At 52.1% G+C, this 18651-nt stretch overlaps 8 protein-coding genes across 8 annotated transcripts; 5 read left to right on the plus strand and 3 right to left on the minus strand.

Annotated features, from left to right (window-relative positions):
* Nucleotides 1-68: 68 nt before the first annotated feature.
* BD324DRAFT_651407 (hypothetical protein) lies at nucleotides 69-401 on the plus strand (the record flags this gene model as incomplete). Its single annotated transcript, XM_022018328.1, has 1 exon — nucleotides 69-401. The coding sequence occupies one exon, from the start codon at nucleotides 69-71 to the stop codon at nucleotides 399-401; it is 333 nt and encodes a 110-aa protein (XP_021871002.1).
* A 226-nt stretch (nucleotides 402-627) lies between these two features.
* On the plus strand, nucleotides 628-3721 carry BD324DRAFT_651408 (hypothetical protein; the record flags this gene model as incomplete). The annotated part of the gene is made up of 16 exons (XM_022018329.1): nucleotides 628-742; nucleotides 823-858; nucleotides 934-1009; nucleotides 1062-1419; nucleotides 1468-1917; nucleotides 1962-2057; nucleotides 2099-2200; nucleotides 2250-2269; nucleotides 2316-2427; nucleotides 2465-2533; nucleotides 2584-2712; nucleotides 2751-2894; nucleotides 2948-3019; nucleotides 3064-3528; nucleotides 3574-3648; nucleotides 3689-3721. 16 exons carry the CDS (start codon nucleotides 628-630, stop codon nucleotides 3719-3721), a joined length of 2352 nt encoding a protein of 783 aa, XP_021871003.1.
* Nucleotides 3722-3778: 57 nt separating this feature from the next.
* On the minus strand, nucleotides 3779-6662 carry BD324DRAFT_651409 (prolyl oligopeptidase family-domain-containing protein; the record flags this gene model as incomplete). The annotated part of the gene is made up of 8 exons (XM_022018330.1): nucleotides 3779-3858; nucleotides 3907-3941; nucleotides 3995-4221; nucleotides 4265-4538; nucleotides 4591-5344; nucleotides 5392-5906; nucleotides 5961-6331; nucleotides 6378-6662. 8 exons carry the CDS (start codon nucleotides 6660-6662, stop codon nucleotides 3779-3781), a joined length of 2541 nt encoding a protein of 846 aa, XP_021871004.1.
* Nucleotides 6663-7020: 358 nt separating this feature from the next.
* Nucleotides 7021-8050, plus strand: BD324DRAFT_681684 (hypothetical protein; the record flags this gene model as incomplete). The annotated part of the gene is made up of 3 exons (XM_022019128.1): nucleotides 7021-7390; nucleotides 7441-7511; nucleotides 7560-8050. Exons 1-3 carry the CDS (start codon nucleotides 7116-7118, stop codon nucleotides 8048-8050), a joined length of 837 nt encoding a protein of 278 aa, XP_021871005.1. The 5' UTR covers nucleotides 7021-7115.
* Nucleotides 7613-10361, minus strand: BD324DRAFT_675801 (fungal-specific transcription factor domain-domain-containing protein; the record flags this gene model as incomplete). The annotated part of the gene is made up of 6 exons (XM_022018952.1): nucleotides 7613-8418; nucleotides 8459-8738; nucleotides 8776-8983; nucleotides 9024-10073; nucleotides 10106-10233; nucleotides 10296-10361. 6 exons carry the CDS (start codon nucleotides 10359-10361, stop codon nucleotides 8084-8086), a joined length of 2067 nt encoding a protein of 688 aa, XP_021871006.1. The 3' UTR covers nucleotides 7613-8083.
* A 376-nt stretch (nucleotides 10362-10737) lies between these two features.
* Nucleotides 10738-13566, minus strand: BD324DRAFT_580331 (OPT oligopeptide transporter protein-domain-containing protein; the record flags this gene model as incomplete). Its single annotated transcript, XM_022013434.1, has 9 exons — nucleotides 10738-10955; nucleotides 11008-11156; nucleotides 11211-11368; nucleotides 11409-11652; nucleotides 11695-11756; nucleotides 11822-12399; nucleotides 12470-12566; nucleotides 12609-13266; nucleotides 13310-13566. 9 exons carry the CDS (start codon nucleotides 13564-13566, stop codon nucleotides 10738-10740), a joined length of 2421 nt encoding a protein of 806 aa, XP_021871007.1.
* A 610-nt stretch (nucleotides 13567-14176) lies between these two features.
* BD324DRAFT_580276 (amidase signature domain-containing protein) lies at nucleotides 14177-15948 on the plus strand (the record flags this gene model as incomplete). The annotated part of the gene is made up of 3 exons (XM_022013430.1): nucleotides 14177-14740; nucleotides 14790-14941; nucleotides 14982-15948. 3 exons carry the CDS (start codon nucleotides 14177-14179, stop codon nucleotides 15946-15948), a joined length of 1683 nt encoding a protein of 560 aa, XP_021871008.1.
* Nucleotides 15949-16718: 770 nt separating this feature from the next.
* BD324DRAFT_478735 (sec14 cytosolic factor) lies at nucleotides 16719-18553 on the plus strand. The gene is made up of 8 exons (XM_022012898.1): nucleotides 16719-16779; nucleotides 16863-16872; nucleotides 16948-16985; nucleotides 17136-17366; nucleotides 17419-17837; nucleotides 17894-17938; nucleotides 18046-18078; nucleotides 18143-18553. Exons 2-8 carry the CDS (start codon nucleotides 16867-16869, stop codon nucleotides 18193-18195), a joined length of 825 nt encoding a protein of 274 aa, XP_021871009.1. The 5' UTR covers nucleotides 16719-16779; nucleotides 16863-16866; the 3' UTR covers nucleotides 18196-18553.
* The last annotated feature ends 98 nt before the right edge of the window (nucleotides 18554-18651 follow it).

An 18651-nucleotide genomic window follows, 5' to 3' on the forward strand; every position in this document is an offset into this window, starting at 1 on the left:
CTGCATAGCAGTCTACAGCCTTAGAAACATCACAGCATCACTATCAGGCCTGACCTAGAACAACCACCATGAGCTCGGAATCTAGTCATGAATTCGACGACCAGTCCTGGGTGGAAGTAGGTAAGAAGGACTATACTGAGACCCCACCTTCTGAGCCTGAGAATTTTGTGGACGCTGAAGAGCGATCTGGGGAAGAGAATGGCACGCCGTCCCAGACAGGCGACACGGAGCAGAGCAGCAGCATCGCTGGGTCGACAATTGAATCGGACGCCGAGCCTCCAAGCGTGGCTGAGACCCAAAAAGCTGATGAGCTCACCGACACGCAGCAGGGAGAAGCTGATGCTGTGAACGGAGCATCTGAGACCTCCAAGCAGCGAACTTATGCCTCGTTCTTCCACTGAGGCGTCTGTAGTAGTTCACAGTCAGCTGCTTGACACCATTCCATATGCATCCCTGCAGGTGCTGCTGCTGCACGCCACACTAGATTGAGATTTGATTCCGTTCTCCGCTCAGGACACCGATGAACGGATTGAAAATCCCCGGTGATCCTATCGTTGTGGTCAATCCCCTGAGCCTAGTACATGGCACTTTCGGACTTGCAACGAGCTATTCCCCTCTCCTTGAGCCATGCCAGGATCTGCAGCTAGAAGACCTTGGTCATCACCCTCCCCAGAAAACGGAGATGGTTATCAATCAGGTCCGTCCGGGACGGGGCGAAAGTCGAAAAGTCTGAATTGTGCTGGTGAGTCTAGAGGTGCCTTCATCGGGTACAGAACCAGTGCATGAGGCTTGAAGGGACCCACTGATACTCATGATGTTCAGAATGTCGTCGTCTCAAGATCAAGTGTGATCGTCAAGGTGAGGGATGTACTTTCTCACCATGTCCATCTTGGCGGAATTTAACGAATCCCCGCGCTGATGGAAGAAATACAGTGCCGTGCAACGGATGTATTAAGAGAGGCTACCCAGAGCTATGTCCTGATCGTGCGTTGGGTGGACTCAAGGGTTTGTAAGTATACTGGATTGATACAATTAACTAGAAGCTGACGTGCTGGCTGTAGGATCCGAGAACGGGATGACCTCGCCTCAAGAGTTCATGAACTGGAATCAATGCTCGGGAACACGGCTGCTCCTCACTTGGCGTTCCACACGACATCCCCTGCGAATCCTACGTCTGGTGGACTATCACCTGTGACAGTCAGGAAGAGCTCTGCATACCTCAACGATGTCACTGCAATGGACGCGCTCGCTTCCGTAGCCTCGCGCTCACCACACGTAATCGGACCTGATCCGATTGAGGCTCCTCACACGCTATCCAGTGCAGAGTCGAGTCAGAGAAACGAGCTCGGCACCCTCCAAGTAGATGCAGACCGATCAACCTACGCCGGACCAGCTGCAGGCATGCAATGGCTTCGCGATGTAGGTCAAAAACCTTGACACCGGCTGTCGGACTGACACTGTTCACAGGATACACTCAGAAGCGATCACGCCCATATCCCGGCATACCCTATCGATCGTGATACCGCAGATTTTGCAGCACTAGCCAACCTGCCGAACGCTACCTCTCAGCCGTATAGCAAGCTATTCAGCCAATTACCCAACATGGAAGAAGCTCGCATCCTCTCTCAGTCGTATTTCCGTCGCATCGCTTGGATCGGAACCCCGATCACGTCGGCCGACTTTGACCAAATTCTCGAATCGGTCTATATCGAGCGACGGTCGAGTAGTGCTCAGCGTTCACCTCTTGCCTATCAGCAGCTCGGCCTGGTATCTGCCGTCCTGGCCTTTGGCATGATCATGAACATGGAGATTCCGCCATTGTCCTCGCAAGCCGTCACATACCTTTCCATCGCTCAGTCGTGTCTACTCAGTGGGAAATTCATGTTAAGCACGACCACCACTGGGCTGCAGACACTTGTGGGTGGACCGTGTGCTCGATCCCACACTGACACGCTGAACAGTCTCTCATATGCACAGCGTTGCCTTATGTGGATCTTTCGTCTCGCTGGGATTATGCTTGGCAATTGCTAGGCACTGCGAACCGGATGATGCAAGCGGTGAGGCCTTTCGTCTAGTCCACTAAGACTTACCACAATAGATGGGTCTTCATCGTGATGGTAGTCTTTGGGGTCTTGATGCGCAAGAGGTAGATCGTCGGCGCAGACTGTTCTGGTATATTTACGGGTCGGATGTATTCATGGTAAGCTTAGGCCTTGGAACGGGGACTTGAAAGCTAATGCATCATTCAGTCGGCTACTTGGGACCGGATGTGAGCTGTTTAGGCATTATTCCATTGAATTGCTAAATCTTGCTAGGACTGGATTGAGTCCTGATTACCTCGACACTATGCTTCCAGAGTCGTTCTCCCAGCCAACCGTGACATTTGACTACATACACTCCAGATTAGCAAGCTTGGCTAAAGAGCACGTGTCTATCTCAACACTCTCACTGACGAGTCTCCCAGGCGTTTGGACGAGACACACCGCGTCTCTGCTCCTCAATGGACAAGAATAATAAATATCTGGCGCCGATTGTGAGAGATTTCTCAGAGCCGACCACTTACTTTGTAGATCTGCTCTCGAGGATGAAACACCGCTGAGGCTTCGCTGCCGAGCTTCTATGCGAGTCACGGTCTCAAAGTACGGCAGTCAACGCGAAGCCGATGAAGCTAGTCCGGCGCCAATTGCGACTGATGTGGCTCTGCTCTTCCAAGTAAGTCAAACGCGCAAGGTCTCGGTGCTCATGTGTAGCAACATTACTTGGCCCTCAAGATCAGTAGCACTATATACGCACTACTGCGACCATACTTTGTCACTGCTTTGCGAGCTGCACCAGCAGATCCGACGCATTCGCCTTTCGCGGCGCCTTTCTTAGCTGCTGTCGAGCGACTGATTGTGAGCTGATTGCCACGCGCTAGGCCTCGGAGTCTCGGCTGATGTCTCGCTAGATGATCATTGCCACATTACAAAGCCTGTACTCGCTCTCGCCCCTTGTCAGTGCTCGCCACTGGTACTTCTGGGTATGTCTGTCAATCTAATCCTCGGTGAGGTGCTCATCCGCTAGTCTGATGGCCTCTCGGCCGGTGCATGCCTAGCATCGATTTGTGTCATCGCGCCGGGCTGTCCAGTCGCACCTCTGGCCATGGAGTCTCTTGAAGGCTTTCTGATCCTCCTGCCCAATTTCCGAGACTCTATCCCTTGCGAAGGATCGAAGCACGATGTCGAATGGCTCACTGTTCTGCATGACAATGCACGAGCCGCCATGGAATCCTATCGATCGAGACCGCCCTCCAAAGCTACGCATGAGCATGTAGCGCATGAAACTGCATCAGAATGGTCAGCACAAACAGCCGCCTGGATGTATCGCCTCCACAAGATGTCAAACAGCCAAGAATTCGAGGAGTATTCTTCCTCTCGAAAGGGTTCCATGGACACTGGCTCGTTGATGGACCAGAATTGGTGGGAGAGTCTGGTATCAGGTCAGGAAGCACCAAACGTACCTGATGTGTTGCCTCGTTCCACGGACTGGGTGAGTCCGATGCTGCGCTGTGGAGCCGTCTCTGAACCCGAAAAGCTTCACCAGGTGCTTCAGATGCCTGATACAGATGAATCACAGGGGTTCAGAGAAGGACTCGACCTAGAGCAGGGCGTAAGTAGCTGAATAATAACTGCGCTCAACCATTCCCCAGGGTAAATCTTTAGAATCCCAAAGACCGTGGTGATTCAGTGTTCAGTCCTCATACATGGTCGTCATTGTCATCAAGAGAGAAACAAGCACACTACAAACCTATAGCTGAAATGATGAATACAAGTCGATCTACTGCCTCTTCGACCTTTTGTTCGGTAGATTTACTCGTCACTGATATTTGGTCAGCGTTTTGCTCCGCGAGCATGTTCCAATTCTTACCCTCGTGTCCTGCATTCTCATAGATCCTCCCAAGGCTGAGCAGGATGTTAGTTTGAAATTGAGTCTCCGCTTGACAGAGACTGCTCACAAGATGTTTGGATTGTTCTTCCTTTTTGCTTGTAGCTCGGCGAGCATTTTTAGCGTGTGTCCCGGTATCACTCTGACATCGTGATCGGCTGTTGTGAGGAACACTGCGGGATAGACAATGTCGTCGTCCGCCTTGACAGAGTGTAGAGGTGACATGGCATGAATGTATTGCAATTGCATCGGATCTTCAGGATCCCCAGCTTCAGCTTTCCATAGTCGACCGATGGTCTACAGTATGGGTTAGGCAGAGCAACTCGATCGATTCGCTCACGAAAAGATGGAATCTTGTCGAGTCGAACACCCCTACATCTGGACAGACCGCTCGCCACAGATGGGGATCTCTGTTCATACTTGCCGCTACGAGGGTTCCTCCATTCGATACGCCGTAAGACGCCGTCAGAGCCGGTGTAGTGAGACCGACGGCGTGGAGGTATTTGGCCGCATGTGAGAAATCCTCATAGCAGATGAAGCGGTTGATCTGTCGAGCACATTCGTGCCAATCTGCTCCGTACTCCCCGCCACCGCGAATACAAGCGACGGCGACGCTGGTCAACGTGGGGTTAGGCAGGTTCTACTCGAGGAATAGGAAGCACTCACATTCCACGTACATGCCGCATAAACGTCGTAAACTGATGATTGTATTGTGGCGTGCTGCACACTCCGAAACCTCCATAAGCATGAACCAAAGTGGGCTGTGGACGAGTGAGATCAAGGTCTCTGGCGTGGGAGATGAACAAGGGGATCTTCACCCCGTCAAAAGACTCGTAGAAGGTTTGCGTACAGACGAGATCTTCCTCTGGCGCCGGAGCATGATCGATCCTTGACAGCTTGATATCCGGCTCTCCTACACCAGGTAATATGACCCCGCTGAGAACGTAAGGGGGAGCCACGAACGTATCGACTGAGAAGTAAAAATCTGCCGAGTCGGATCTCGAAGAGACGCTGGAGATGGTTGCGTGGGCAGGAATAGCAACTGCGTGCTTTGCGTCGAGTCTTCTGTCCAGTTCTTCAGCTGGGACAGGAATCTCTAGACTAGGCGTTGTCATGGCGTGACCCAGAGTTCCATGTTGATCTGAAGCTCCGATAATGTCGCCTGTGCGTGCATCCGCGAAGACGACGGCTGCGCATGCGTCTCTTAAGTAGACGAGGACAAGGACGGAGTCCTTGACGAGATTGGCGCTGAGGAGATTGAAGCCAGATGGATGAGAAGGGATCAGCTGAGTGAATGGCACGTCGCCTCCCGGGACGGTCTGATCAATGTCTGCAGCGGTGATGGCGACTATGCGGCCCAACGTGTAGCCATTGGCGGTTCCCTCAAAAAGATGAGTGTCATTGGATAGGGTGCCAATATCTGTGAAATCAATCAGCATCCCATCTCTTGATCGCTCTCAGACTGACAATGCAAGGATCCGGTGAAGCCTCGACTCAACCACTTGCCCTGACCGATCAGCCTCTTCAGTTGCATTCCAGTCTCTCGCCCCGACATCCCGTCTAGGTTTAGGGGCAGCTCAAAGATGAAAGACTCGGTCTCTGCGCTGGCACTTCGGTGAATGTCCCAAAAGACCCATCTCCGACCTTTTTGATCCCCTCGAAGATCCCACGAGCAATCTATCGGTCGACCAGTGATCAAATTTCTGGCGTTCGGACCTGTTCCATACCATACCATGACATCTTCGCATTGAGGTGTTTTCAAATGATGATAGAACATGGCGTATTGACCGTCGGCTTCTGCAAGGGCTGCAGAGGAGGCTGACGCGTTTCCGTTGATATCCAACGCTCTGATTGGCTTCTTGTAGATGAAGCCGTTGGAACCTATCCAGCTGGTTCCAAAGGTAAACTTGGATTCGATGAGGTCGTCTTCGATGGGCTGTCTAGTGGTAGTATCCAGGGTCCGAATCTTCTGCCAATCGCTCCTGTCATTTCACAGTGAGCACGTCGTGGTGCTGGGAGAGAGTATGTATGCTCACCCTGCCTCTTGCAAAATGACACAGTAGAATCTGCCACACGGGCTCCAAGACTCCGCATAGATGGAGATCATATCTTCCTGATTTGGATTGAACACCACCTCTGGTCCGGGCCGATGTTCTTTGGTCGCTACATCTGTGGTCTCGACTGGATCTGGACTCTGGATGCCCTCTGGAAGTCGGCCAAAATCTTGTTGAAGGTCTTTGGAGCGGACGACTATGTCCCTGCTCCAGCTGCCTTGGTTATACGTCCAATAGTAGTACCCATCGCCCATCAGACTCGGTACTGATGTTCGTTCATATGTACAGACCTGTCGTACGGCGTCTTCCAGCAACTGGCGGTGAGGGTGCGACCGGAGAAGGGGAATACTAAGCTGAAGACAATATCAGCTCGTATCCCACCGTGGCACTTGGACTCACTTCGTTCTGCTCGCGTACGAACCGCTTGGTTTCGTCCTTCTCGGGGTCTTCGAGCTCCCTCCACGGATCTTTGATCTCCACCCCATGTATAACCTCGGTCGCTCCACCAACGTTCGGTGGCTGAGGATACGACCAACCGGCCCAGCGTGACTGGCCGGTGAGGGCGAGAGCAGGGGACTTGGAAGTCGTGTGACCATTGACAGGGATAGAGGTCTTATCAACAGAGACTCTTGACCCAGTCCTGCCGCTGTGATTAACAGAAGGAGCAAGTCGCGTGGTAGACATGTTCAGATCTATATCGCTGAGGAATGCTAACGTGAACAGTCGGAAATGTGGTGCTTTCTCTTAAACCTCATCGACTCCTATTGAGCTCCATGATGAATCATACGGAGCCTCATTAGACGCAGCGTCTAAGTATCAGAGCGGAGCACCAGCAGCAGCATGAGGCTTTCAGACTGCCAACATAGATAGGTGGGGGGCGGGGGGTCTGAGGGATCTCGCCCGAGCGGATTATTTTTGGCTGTCTCTCGGTCAGGACCGTGTTATCGGGGCGCTTATTTTGACGCTGGATCTGCCTCATTGCCACATTCTTTGACCGGGCGCTAAAAGCTTGGCTCGGAAGATCTGTCACGTGATACCCCATCTTTTCGGCTGATCCGAGATACCGGCCGGGGGACACCCGACCGCGTTGACTCGCTCATTAGCATTCGATTGTACGTGTGACATAGTCTCGAAGCCATGGCAGACACGAATGGAAGTCCCGGGCCCCAGACCCAGATCAGACTGTATCGACAGCGAGCATCGTACGAAGTCACTGCAGCGCGAGAGATCTTTCGCTCGAGCCCAGTAGCTCACGTCGCCTTTGTTCATCCAGGAGATGATGAATCTCGCCATGAGGGCAAGACAAAGAGGGCAGAAACAGTGATGAATCTGCCTTTGATCACTGTGATCGTGCCCGAGGATGATGAAGACGAATCTGGCGATTTCAATGGCTGGAATGTCTACTTCCATACGTGTGTGAAATGGTTCTGACTGGTTTCGATAATTGACTTCGCCTCGACAGGCATCGAAACTCTGGTCTGGTAGAGGCAGTGGAGAGGGGGTCAACTTCATTCACCGCTACCACGACCATCAGTGAGATCTCTCGCGCACTCTTCGCTTCCCCGTACTGAGATTTTGCAGTCGATGGACTTGTACTCTCGCCTACAGCTCACGATCACTCACTCAACTATCGTTCGGCTACCTTGCATCTCTCATCTCCCTCCCTCGTGACAGACCACGAGGAGAAGCGTCATTCGCTGGGTGTAGTCACAGACACCGTTGCGGGATACACCAGGACAGATATTGTGGGTCAGCCAATGGACCCCGCTGTCGAGCGGACGACTGTGATACGATGCAAGATTGTCAGCGTCTCATGTAAACAGAGATGTGGAGGTTGGGATTCGGGCAAAGAGCCTGCAATAGATGGAGACGAGGGCAACGGGCATGGATGGAAAGGCGGCATACCATGTTGGACTCAGTGGGGTGATCTAGCTGGCTATGGACGGGATGGCGAGGAGCTGAAAACGCTCTTTGCAGAGCGGTCAAGAAGAGGACAAGAGTTGGCTGTGGGAAGCTTGTACGCCAATGAAAATTCCAAGCTCGAAGGGCTAGGCAAGAGACTGAAAAGGTAAAGCCGGTTCGGAAGAATGATAACGACGCATGTATCATATCAACAAGATGCCAGCGGTCCAGCCCAGGTCCCGCATTGTCTGCCTAAAGTCCACTTTTGACCTCGGGCCAATCTCTGGTAGATCACGTTGTCTCCACACTTCTTCCATCAGAGCCAAAGCTTGACTTGAATTGCCAAACGCTGCTGCGTCAGGTCCCAGACTACTGTATCGCTTTCTGAAAAAGTCACGCTGAGCCAACGTCTCGCAATGACAGCCGGCTATGGTGATCGGTAATATGAGGGCACGAGTGATGTCCGCTTGAGGGTAACTGATGTCCAGAAGTGTCAAGGCAGCAATGGTGTCTTGGACAGCTATCGACACTTCGGCAACTAGAAGCAGATCAGAGCTGAACGATGTCCAATTGCTCACCCCGTGGGTATGGTCCATTGACTACTGTTGCCAGAAGCACTTGAGTCGCCGAGTGAAATATGTCACTGATGAAACGTATTAATCCCGTCCTCTCGCCGTCCCTGCGGGATGATGACGAGTCTGGCGTTTCGTCGAGATGTGATTGACGCCATGATCTCTCCGCCAGGAGCTTCTCTATGGATGCCGCTCGCTGAACAAGCTCTTTGATCGACAGACACCCCGCTTTCTCAGCATGTTCCTTCCATTCCGATAACGCTATCGTCCTTGCAAGGGCCAATAACTGTCTTCATCAGCAAACTCACAGTGTCCAGCCTCACCGTCGTATCATCACAACCCATCACATTCTCCATGTCCAGCCTGGCATCTGTATGTCTCTGCATCGGTGTACGATCGAGAAGGCGCATGTACGTTGGCAATATGGGCGATGCCTTGTTCTGAGTGACGGAGCCAAGGATATCCATCCATACCATCACGGCGATGAGAGGTCTATAACGCTGCCATGGACTTGAGACCCCATTTGCGGGACTGAGGCACATAAGACAAAGGTCCAAAAGGCTCGACTCACGCTGCTCTGCTTGGCGTCACCTCTGGAGATGACGCGAGGGCCGATGCAAGACACCGCCGAGCCGTGGCAAGAACATCTACCCATTCCCTGGAGGTTCCGCCGCAGAACAAGTGGAAGGATATGGCGAAGAGCGCCGAGACAATGACGTCCTCACTCGTGAGATCACTACTAGACAGGAAATTTAGCCTATCCGTGGCATCTTTGTGGGAAGTCAACGCAACGATCGCATCGACATCGTTGAAGGAAGCGTCGGTCTCCGAAGTGAGCATTGTAAAAGGGGTATTCGTACGTTGAGCAGAGAGGTGGAGAGCAGCGAGGGAGGAAGTCGAGCTCATAACTTGAGGGTTGGACATTGCTAAAGGAGTTACTAGCTCAGCCATCGACTTGAAAGCGAAGCGATACTGCAGGGGAAGCACGACGTTGAGATAGTGGTGAAGATATCCTAAGTCAGGGATTTCGGAAGAGCTGGCCGCCATCAACGGTGCCACCGAAGCTGCTGGCATGGGTCTGAAAATCGTGAGGGGAAAAGTAAGCTCTGAGTGGGTCGCAGGAGGAGGCGCCTGATGGATTGGCGAGGAAGCTGGAAGCGGAGGTGGAGGTGTATCGGGACCAAAGAGGATTTTCCACATGTCCTGAATGGCGGCGTCTGCGCTCTGGGATTGAGGTGAGGTCCGATGAATCGTGACGGTCATGTCATCATTTGGTAGCAAGACGGATTGACCATGAGTGGGGTCATCTCGGAAACCATTGGGTACGCCATTGGGTCGAGCGAAGGTTGTGTCCCAATCGTTTAGGAGTTCCGCCCCGGCCACCTGCTCGAACGGAGCAGGTGTCTTCCATGGAGGACCATCATGAGCGCTAGGTCTCCCAGACCTAGTCGGAGGGATCGATTCGGAGCTACCGTCGAAAGCCGATAGCCACGAAGATCTGTCATGCGTTTCCACCGGAGACAAGTCACCGTCAGATTCTGGCGACTGCGTCGACTCTTCTCTCGCCCTCTTGGTCTTCTGCACTTGTATCGCTTCATGTCTGTGCATAGGTGAGTATGCGCTCTCAGCGGAGCCGAGAGAAATGTCGCGCACATATGTCGACGCCATTGATCCGCTTTGCTCTTCTCGCTCAACCATTTAGGCCGCTTGGCGCCGTATCCCAAGCACTCTATGCCCAATCGGGTACAGGTCCGGCAAAGAGGCTTGGCTTCATCACACCTCTATCGCAAGGTGCCAGGTCATCAGCTTGTTGAGATGCAGGGAGATACATCAGCACACTGACCTTTTTGCGGATACGACAGGTTATACACCCAGTTTTGCTCCGACGAGTAGACGCGCCGACCGCCATTGACGTTGACTCGCCAAAGGGGGCTTCTGAGATTCGGCTCGGACCAGACTCCATCGTATCACACTTGACACCCTGGACGGCTGGACCAATGATCAAAGGTTCACATGTGACCAGATGGATAGTGTTGAAGACTTGTCCTTATCGGCTGATGCGGGATGAGAATCCGTTCCAGATCCCGAAGTCGGGTTCCCCGGGTTTTCAGATTCCTAGCGAGTGGCAAAAATCCAACTTGGCCAAGGTTGCATATTGTACAGACGCATCACAACTATCATGCTGACTACCAAATCGCAGATGATCGTAGATCCTCTGCCTACACATCGTAATCATGAGGAGAGACGTTGATTGCTCAGTCAAATTGTCCGGGCTGAACACGACGTCAGCGGATGGTTCCCCCGATGATGGCGGCTGGACCTACCCCAGGACCAAAGTATCCCACTTCAGGCAGCTCTTTCAGGGGACATCCAAGCCCATCACACCCACTGACATAAAACTCAGTACCCCACCAGTTGAGACTAGCTCCAGGGTAGGTGATACAGAAGAACTGAATTATACCGGATAGAGCAGCACCGACAGTCAAGCCAATCGACAGGATATCTTGTGTAGGTCAACCTTGGGCTAGCTCGTGCCTCCCCAATTTCGGACTCACAGCAGTACTTGGACCACCAACTGTGATAATGACGGTATAGGTAGCGCATAAATGTCCAAGCAAGAGGTACCCCAGCATAGACGAAGGCCCAATTGTAAGGGGCAAAATATTGCGCTCCGGAAATGATAACGGGGATATTGATCGCTGCGCTCATCAGTCGGATCAGAGACATGTCCGTGAAGTTTTATTCACCTTGGATGTACTTGTTCTTCGGCCACTTCCTCTTGGCTAGACTCGCGATGATTGTCAGAGCTGCACCGACAAAGAATGCCCAGAGAAGATTCTTGTACAATCCTTTGGATCCGTACACTCTCTTGGGTCCCAGTACCCCGAATAACAAAGCCGAAGAGAAGAAGGTAGTCTGTTCTATGTCAGATGCAGTACATTAAGAGGTGGCTCACGTAGTAAGGACAGGTCAGAAGGTCCTTCTGACCCGGTACACAAAGATCTGGTACGACGCTCATTTGCCAGTTGATAACTCCCAGCGTGACGAATGTCCCGATGAGCACGCCCCACATTTGTGCCCGGAACGTAGCTCTGGGCGGGACGTGCATGTAGTGTGCGAGCTTTTGATCTTGTACGTAGAGTAAAGCTTGGATCAGAGCAACCCAGCCGTAGATCTTGAAAACCATGTTTGCATAAGGTCTGCAAGGTTTTCAGCTCGTTGTCTTGACTGATGATGCCCACCTTCCAGGTATAGCTGCACCGGGAATAATCTCTGCTAAAACGACGAGGATGATCTGAACATTCTGTGGCCAGATGTCAGGGGGAGTACACAGTACATACGTAATACCGAGGATGATGCCCCACTCACACTTATAGCCATGATGATACCTGATGGTACCAAGAAGACTGCTGCCATCGCCAAACAAACAAAAATACCCCAGATCGGCATAGTGTTCTTGTAGACCTCGCAGGCCACGATGCCCATGATCAAGGCAGCCAGACAGATGAGACCGAACCACCACTGAGGGGCATCTGGATAGGCCTTCATCAGCCGATAGTGGATGTCGTAATCCATCATCTCCCTCGCTTCCTCCACTTCGCTCTTGCCATGTCTTTTGGAGAACAATGCTCTCATTTGGCGGTACCCGACTGTGAATCCAATTTTGAGCTGTTCTCCGTGATCTAGAACGGCGTAAACGATGGCAGCCGAATACTGAGCGAAGTAGGCACCAAAGACGAGATTATACCCTGCCGAGTAGTACAATGGTGAGTATGCTCGGTAGCTGACCTCGTTGATTGTGTGGTCCGGATTGAGGACTCGTGAGACATTGTAAGAATGTCCGAAACGGTCAAACGCGGCGTTTGAGTTAGGTAGGAGATAAGAGGTATACCAAGTGTTGGAAAAGTAGAGAGCGATAATGATCAAAACTCCGAGTGAGGCGCCGACTGACATTGGTTCAGCAGAGGTGCCGGCACGCAAAAAGGACATGTGTCATCATGTGTCATGCGGACTCACTGAAGATCTGCAGAGTAGCCCACCATGGTGTGATAAGGGGAGTCAAACCCGCTCCAGAAATGAAGGTCCAGTCAAAAGTTGGGACTGGATTGATTCCCTGACGTACGAATCAGTCGAGGGAGTCTCTTGAGGCACTCACAAGACCGGTGAACGAGCCCATGATGATTGCGAGTTTCTTGTTCGTTGGGGCGATCCAGGTTGGCCAATTGAAATAGGTCAAGAAAGGACACAAGAAAGCAGTGACGAAGAACCAAGCAAAACTGCCCATGGTGACGTAGAGACAGAACCTGAATCCAGAGATCCTCCATCCATGTACAGGTGGATCTCGATCTGCCTCCTGATCGACGACCACTTCGCCATGCTCGTCGAATCGCCTTCTGTGCAGAGCATTGAACAGCGATACTTTGGCCAGATTCAGAGGCCAGATCATAGCGGGAGGAAAAACAAGATACTCTCTTGCCATCCCTGCAAGGCCAAAACCGAGGAACTGAGTGGAGAGGACGATGAGGAATTGATATCCCAAGTTGCCGCCCAATTCTGGATCATTGAAGAACACTGGAAGCTTCGTGGCGATGATAATGTCAATGGCAGTGGCGGTAGGGAAAGAAACGGTAGCCATCAGAGTGACGATCGTGTGTTCTTTGGTATTCCATGGTCCGGGATTGAGAGTCATCTCGTGACCCATCAGATTGAATCGACGGGTGGGCAAGAGCTTGGCCATGAACACCCCCACAGGATGAACGATGAATTGGGCGAGAAGCGGGCTGACATAGACACCGGGCTGTCGCGATCCGAACCTTGTGACGAGGCATCAGCCTGAGATCCTGGGAAGAAGCTCACCATGTGTTTAAGCCAGTGCCTACAACTGCACAGATAGTTCCCAGGATATACGCCCTAAACGTCTCACAAGGTGTATCGACATCGTCGACCTCAGGTACGCAGGCCTTGACTTCTGGTGGGGCATCGCGATACAAAGGAGCTGCAACCTCCTCGCTAGTGACATTGGCGAGCTTGTCTCCCTTCTCAAGTAGATGTGTAGGATCGAAGCCGATATCTAGATCCTTCTCGGATCGAGCGTCATCGTGAAGATCGTTCATCGTCTGATCTGTCAATCAGATTGGTTCGGGGCGTATTGGCGTGTCTTGTGCATCTCTTTTGAATAGATAGGGGTAATGCCAATCATCTTCCTATCAGATAGAGCTTGACAGTCATGCATTGCTCCGCGTTCGCCGAGCCAGTTGTCTGCGGCGAAAGTTAGACGCCCTCCCAAGATCTCCAGATCCCACAAGTCCAGCAAGGCGTCGTCATCTCACCCCTTAATTCCGGCTAGCGCTTAAAACGCCAACAGGCGCCGCGAATCTTGACATGTATGGATTGAATCGGCCGAATATGTTTGTGCTCCTCGTGCAGTGGACGCCCTTGGTCAGATGAGCAAGCCAATAGCATCTGAGCATAGGATCAGGGCGCATAACCGGTCCATTGCCCGGACGCCATTCCTTCTTGGCTTATTACCAGTGACATTTACCAAAGAATCGATCTCCTCCGACGTGCGCTTGGGACGGATCCTCATGCGACGAGATTCCCTTCGGTCATTCTACTGTTAATCACCGCTTGTTCATATCAGCATCGCTCATCATGGCAACAGGCACCTATCCTTCTAGCTCTATTCATCCAGCCTGTGGCAACGCCTCCAAGGCTAAGCTCGCCATGCTGAACGGCAATGGAAGCCACACTGTGGCTGCGTCCTGGGAGGAAATCGCGGCTCGAAAGCGGCACGATCGCGAAGTGCTCTTGTCTCATTGGGCCGACAGCAGAGCCCTCGAACCGGCTCCATCCAATGGCTCCATAACGCGTCTTACCATCCTCACGCCTCACCAGATCGAGATCACCTCGTTGCCCGCACACCAAATCGTCAAGGCTATCGCGGGCAGAGTGTATACTTCCGTTGAAGTCGTCACTGCGTTCATCCGAGCAGCGGTCATCGCACAAGATACGACCAATTGTCTCACGGAAATCTGTTTTCAAGAAGGCTTGGCACGAGCTCAAGAACTAGACGATTATCAGAATCGCACTGGACGCACGGTTGGTCCGCTGCACGGTCTCCCAGTCAGTATCAAGGATCATATAGATGTTAGAGGTACGGACGGGGCGAGTGGATTTGTCGGATGGGCGTACAATCGAATCGCGGCGAAGGATGCAGTGATTGTTCGGTGTATCCGAAAGGCTGGCGGAGTAATCTATGGCAAGACATCGAACCCTCAGTCGCTTTTAGTGAGTCTGCTTGTGGCTTGCATAGGCCTGGAGACTGATCGTCCCTCAGGCCATCGAGACGAACAACAACATCTATGGTCGGACCACGAATCCTTATAATCGTGATCTCAGTGCTGGGGGGAGCTCAGGCGGGGAAGGCGCCTTGATCGCTATGCGAGGCAGCCCACTTGGAGTCGGCACAGACATAGCAGGTAGTATCAGGTGCGTCATACCATAATTGCAAGGCCCTGACATGGACCAGGATTCCTGCTCTTTGGAACGATATATGGGGTCTGAAACCCAGCGTGGGTCGACTACCACATACCGGTCTTCAAGGTCCACACGAAGGAATGGACGCAATCTTAGGATGTGTCGGTCCCCTCGCGCCATGCTTGGAGGACCTATCCTTATTCTGTGATTCTATCCTGTCAGAGCAGATGGCACCGTGGAACATGGAAGCCCAGACGTTGTACCACCCTTGGCGTCGAATCGATCATCCGTCAGATAAAAGACTCACCATCGCCATCATGATGGATGATGGAGTCGTTTTACCTCATCCGCCGATCCTCGCGGCAATGGAGGAGAGTGTGAGGAGACTCAAAACGCAAGGACATGAGATTGTCCGTTGGAAACCTTACGCTACGAAAGAATCAGACGAATTACTCTTCACCCTCTTCCTCCAGGATCAAGGACAAGAATACAGAGATCATTTGGCTTTGTCCGGAGAACCGGCGGTCCCGTCCATCGAGTGGCTGTTGACAGAAAAGGCCCCTTTGATGGGTTTGAACAAACCGAATGATGTTTGGCCGCTTGTGCGCCTCAGAGAGTACTTTAGGCAGGCAGCCGTGGACAGGTGGACAGATCTGGAAGAATCGATAGGACGCCCGGTCGACGCAATCCTGTGTCCTGGGGCTCCGAGCCTTGCGCCACGACATGACAGATCGAGACACTGGATGTATACTGCTATCTGGAACTTGTACGATTGGCCGGCCATCACGTTCCCAACTCGTCATACGACCGTCACCTCCTCCACCTCCTCACCTTGGCCGCCTCATGCACCCAGGTCGACCTTGGAACAAACTGTGTGGTCAGAGTGGGATCCAAATTGGTATACTGATGCCCCGGTCGGTCTCCAACTTGTCGGAAGAAGACTACAGGAAGAGAAGCTGCTGGCAGACATGGCATTGATAGAAAGGGCCTTGTCGTTATCAAGCGATGTGGCATCATAAGCGAATAATAGCTGTCACAAACTCCAATTGCATGACTGTACCCCTACGATGCTTCTCAGCCCACTCGAAAGGCGTCCAACTGAACCAGCTGGCTGATCCTGCTTGTCACTGCTCTCGTTTAGAATCGGTACGTTGACGGCCACAGAGTCAGGCGTCCACGCCTGGGGCTGTCCCTTGATCACAGGCTCATCAAACAGTTGTTGAACCTGATCTTAACCTGGTCTGGCGGACGACGGGGCTCCCAACGCATACTCTAGGCTCCGATGCGGTGATGATGATCATCATATTGTGGTGCCGTCTGATGGGCTAAAGTCGGAGGAAGTTCCGGTACAGATAATGAACGACAATGGATCACATAAGGGTCAGAGCCTCGTTTTGATGTGTCTGGCGAACAGTGAACATCAACAAAGACAATGGGCGAGATGCTCATCTTTTCGTGCAATCCCGTCACAAGCAGAGCATTGAGATCATACCACTCTTGGAGTTTAGTGAATCACCGTGAAGACCTACCTGTAGATTTCTTTTCCCAGTCTCGCTGATACGTCGCGGAAAGCTCGCTGTCCTATATACGACCGATCGAAGCAGCTCCTCCCCCTTTCATCCTCCAATCTGTGACCATCCTGTCATGTGAATGCTGTTCATGATCATCCGCCACAAGTACGTTATCCCATTCAGAGAAATTAGATTCCGTCTCTGGTTCACAAATACGTCAGTTTATAAAACGCGAACGGAGGCCAAAGGGAGTAATCATCCATTGATCTTATACTCATCACGCACACATCTTCTTCATCTTTTGCACGATTGAGAATTGCACTGGATATCTGTCATCTAGCATAGCAAGGGAGCAGCTGGTCATCGATACTATTCTCTCAAAGAAACGCCCCAACCGAGATCTCCCGCATCCCGCTCCCCAGCATCATGGCAGTGAGTCGACTATCCCTGTACACACGTGAAGCAAGTAACAGTGTATCTTGCTGACTCCATTCGTGCGGTGAATAGACCACCAAAGACCCTCTCTCTGGACACCCAGGACATTTGTGAGTGACTGTTGAGGCTATACAAAGCCTGACTAATGCTGTCATTCCCACAACCCCTCCTTGGTCTCCCGCCTTCCCGACAATCTTGCATTTCACTTGTTGGTCGCTCCCGGACCACGACGTCTATTCAAACATCCGCCTGTCGAGCAGGGACGAGCATCAGACTCAAACACTCGAGGCGTTTCGATCTGAACTTACTTCGGCCGGATTGATCCCTGAGAACCGCGATATCATGACCAAAGAACTTGGTTACGACCGATATGATGATCAAACGCTCTTGCGATTCCTACGTGCAAGGAAATTTGATATTCCCAAAGCCAGATTGATGTGGGAGAACAATGAGAAGTGGAGGAAAGAGTTTGGTACGGATGAGATTGCGGCGTGAGTGAAGTGGCACAGTAGTGTGAAAGGAGGAACGCTCATGATATGCCTGTTTTCCTTGTTGTCCGGTGTTTGATAATCTTCACTCGCCTCGTCCTGCGCTGTACTCACTCTCACATCCTCAATCTCGTTCTAACGTTGCTATACTACGATGTTCCTCCCTCGCCCGCTGTCACAGGCACGGTTTCGATTACCACGAAGGACCCGAAGTCAACAAGTACTACCCTCAATTCTACCACCGTATAGATCGTGAAGGTCGACCCATCTACATTGAACGACTCGGAGCCATCGACGTCGCAAAGATTGGAGCCTTGACAAATCAGGATAGACAGCTCAAACATCTCGTGGACGAATACGAAAAATTCCTCAAGGATCGATTGCCAGCATGTTCAAAGGAGAAGGGAGAGTTGGTCGAGACGAGTTGTACCATTTTGGACCTGCACAATGCGGGAATCAGTAGTTTCTACAGGGGTGAGTGGGATGTCGACGGGGCATCAGATAATCCACAGCTGACCTGGTCCATACAGTGAAGGATTACGTGTCCGCTGCCAGTGCCATTGGCCAGAACCACTGTAAGTTGAGCCATTGCCCATGTTTTCTCGGCTGACATTCTCTCAGATGTGAGTATATCGTCGAGGATCCGACACAGCATGCAGGCCTTGTTGACCCTGCTTTTTAGCCCGAAACTATGGGACACATGTTCATCATCAATGTGGGTACTCTTGCCGTCTGCAGACACACCTCGAAGCTCGCTGACCCTTGCACTCTCCGCTCAGGCCCCCTACCTATTCTCCACCATCTGGTCCCTTATCAAACCCTGGCTCGATGAAGCGACCGTGCGAAAGATTCACATCCTGGGAAAAGGGTACAAGAATGAATTGGATCAATACATTGACCTGGACAACCTTCCTAAAGAGATTGGAGGTCGATGCGACCGATGCAAGAATGGATGTATGAACTCGAACGCTGGACCTTGGAACAGAAGTGCAGATGTGGGCGCCTTTGCCAGTGGCGCTGCTGGTGCGGGATCCACACCGGCCGTGACGGCCACTCCTGGTGCTCCTGCATCTTAGGATGGCGGGATCATGACTGTCCCCGTCCTCGAATGTGGAGGAGAGAGGCAGTACAGTACGCGTCCGCCGGAGCCAGTTGTCCCCTCGTTCGGTCTTAGATGTTCGAGAGAACGACATCTGTGATAATGTCCTAGTTTCCATCTTTTGCCTCGAAATGCAATTTTCAGTTAGAAACCGATTGACAGTGGACACTAGGACGAGTTCGCCATCGT

Source organism: Kockovaella imperatae, assembly GCF_002102565.1.
Source record: "Kockovaella imperatae strain NRRL Y-17943 chromosome Unknown BD324scaffold_7, whole genome shotgun sequence".
NCBI lineage: Eukaryota > Fungi > Basidiomycota > Tremellomycetes > Tremellales > Cuniculitremaceae > Kockovaella > Kockovaella imperatae.

Excerpts from the sequence above, each read along its gene's own strand:
- BD324DRAFT_478735 (XM_022012898.1), top strand. Across the intron at positions 17,939-18,045 it reads TGCCATTGGCCAGAACCACT|CCCGAAACTATGGGACACAT; the intron begins GTAAGTTGAGCC and ends CCTGCTTTTTAG. Across the intron at positions 18,079-18,142 it reads GACACATGTTCATCATCAAT|GCCCCCTACCTATTCTCCAC; the intron begins GTGGGTACTCTT and ends CTCTCCGCTCAG.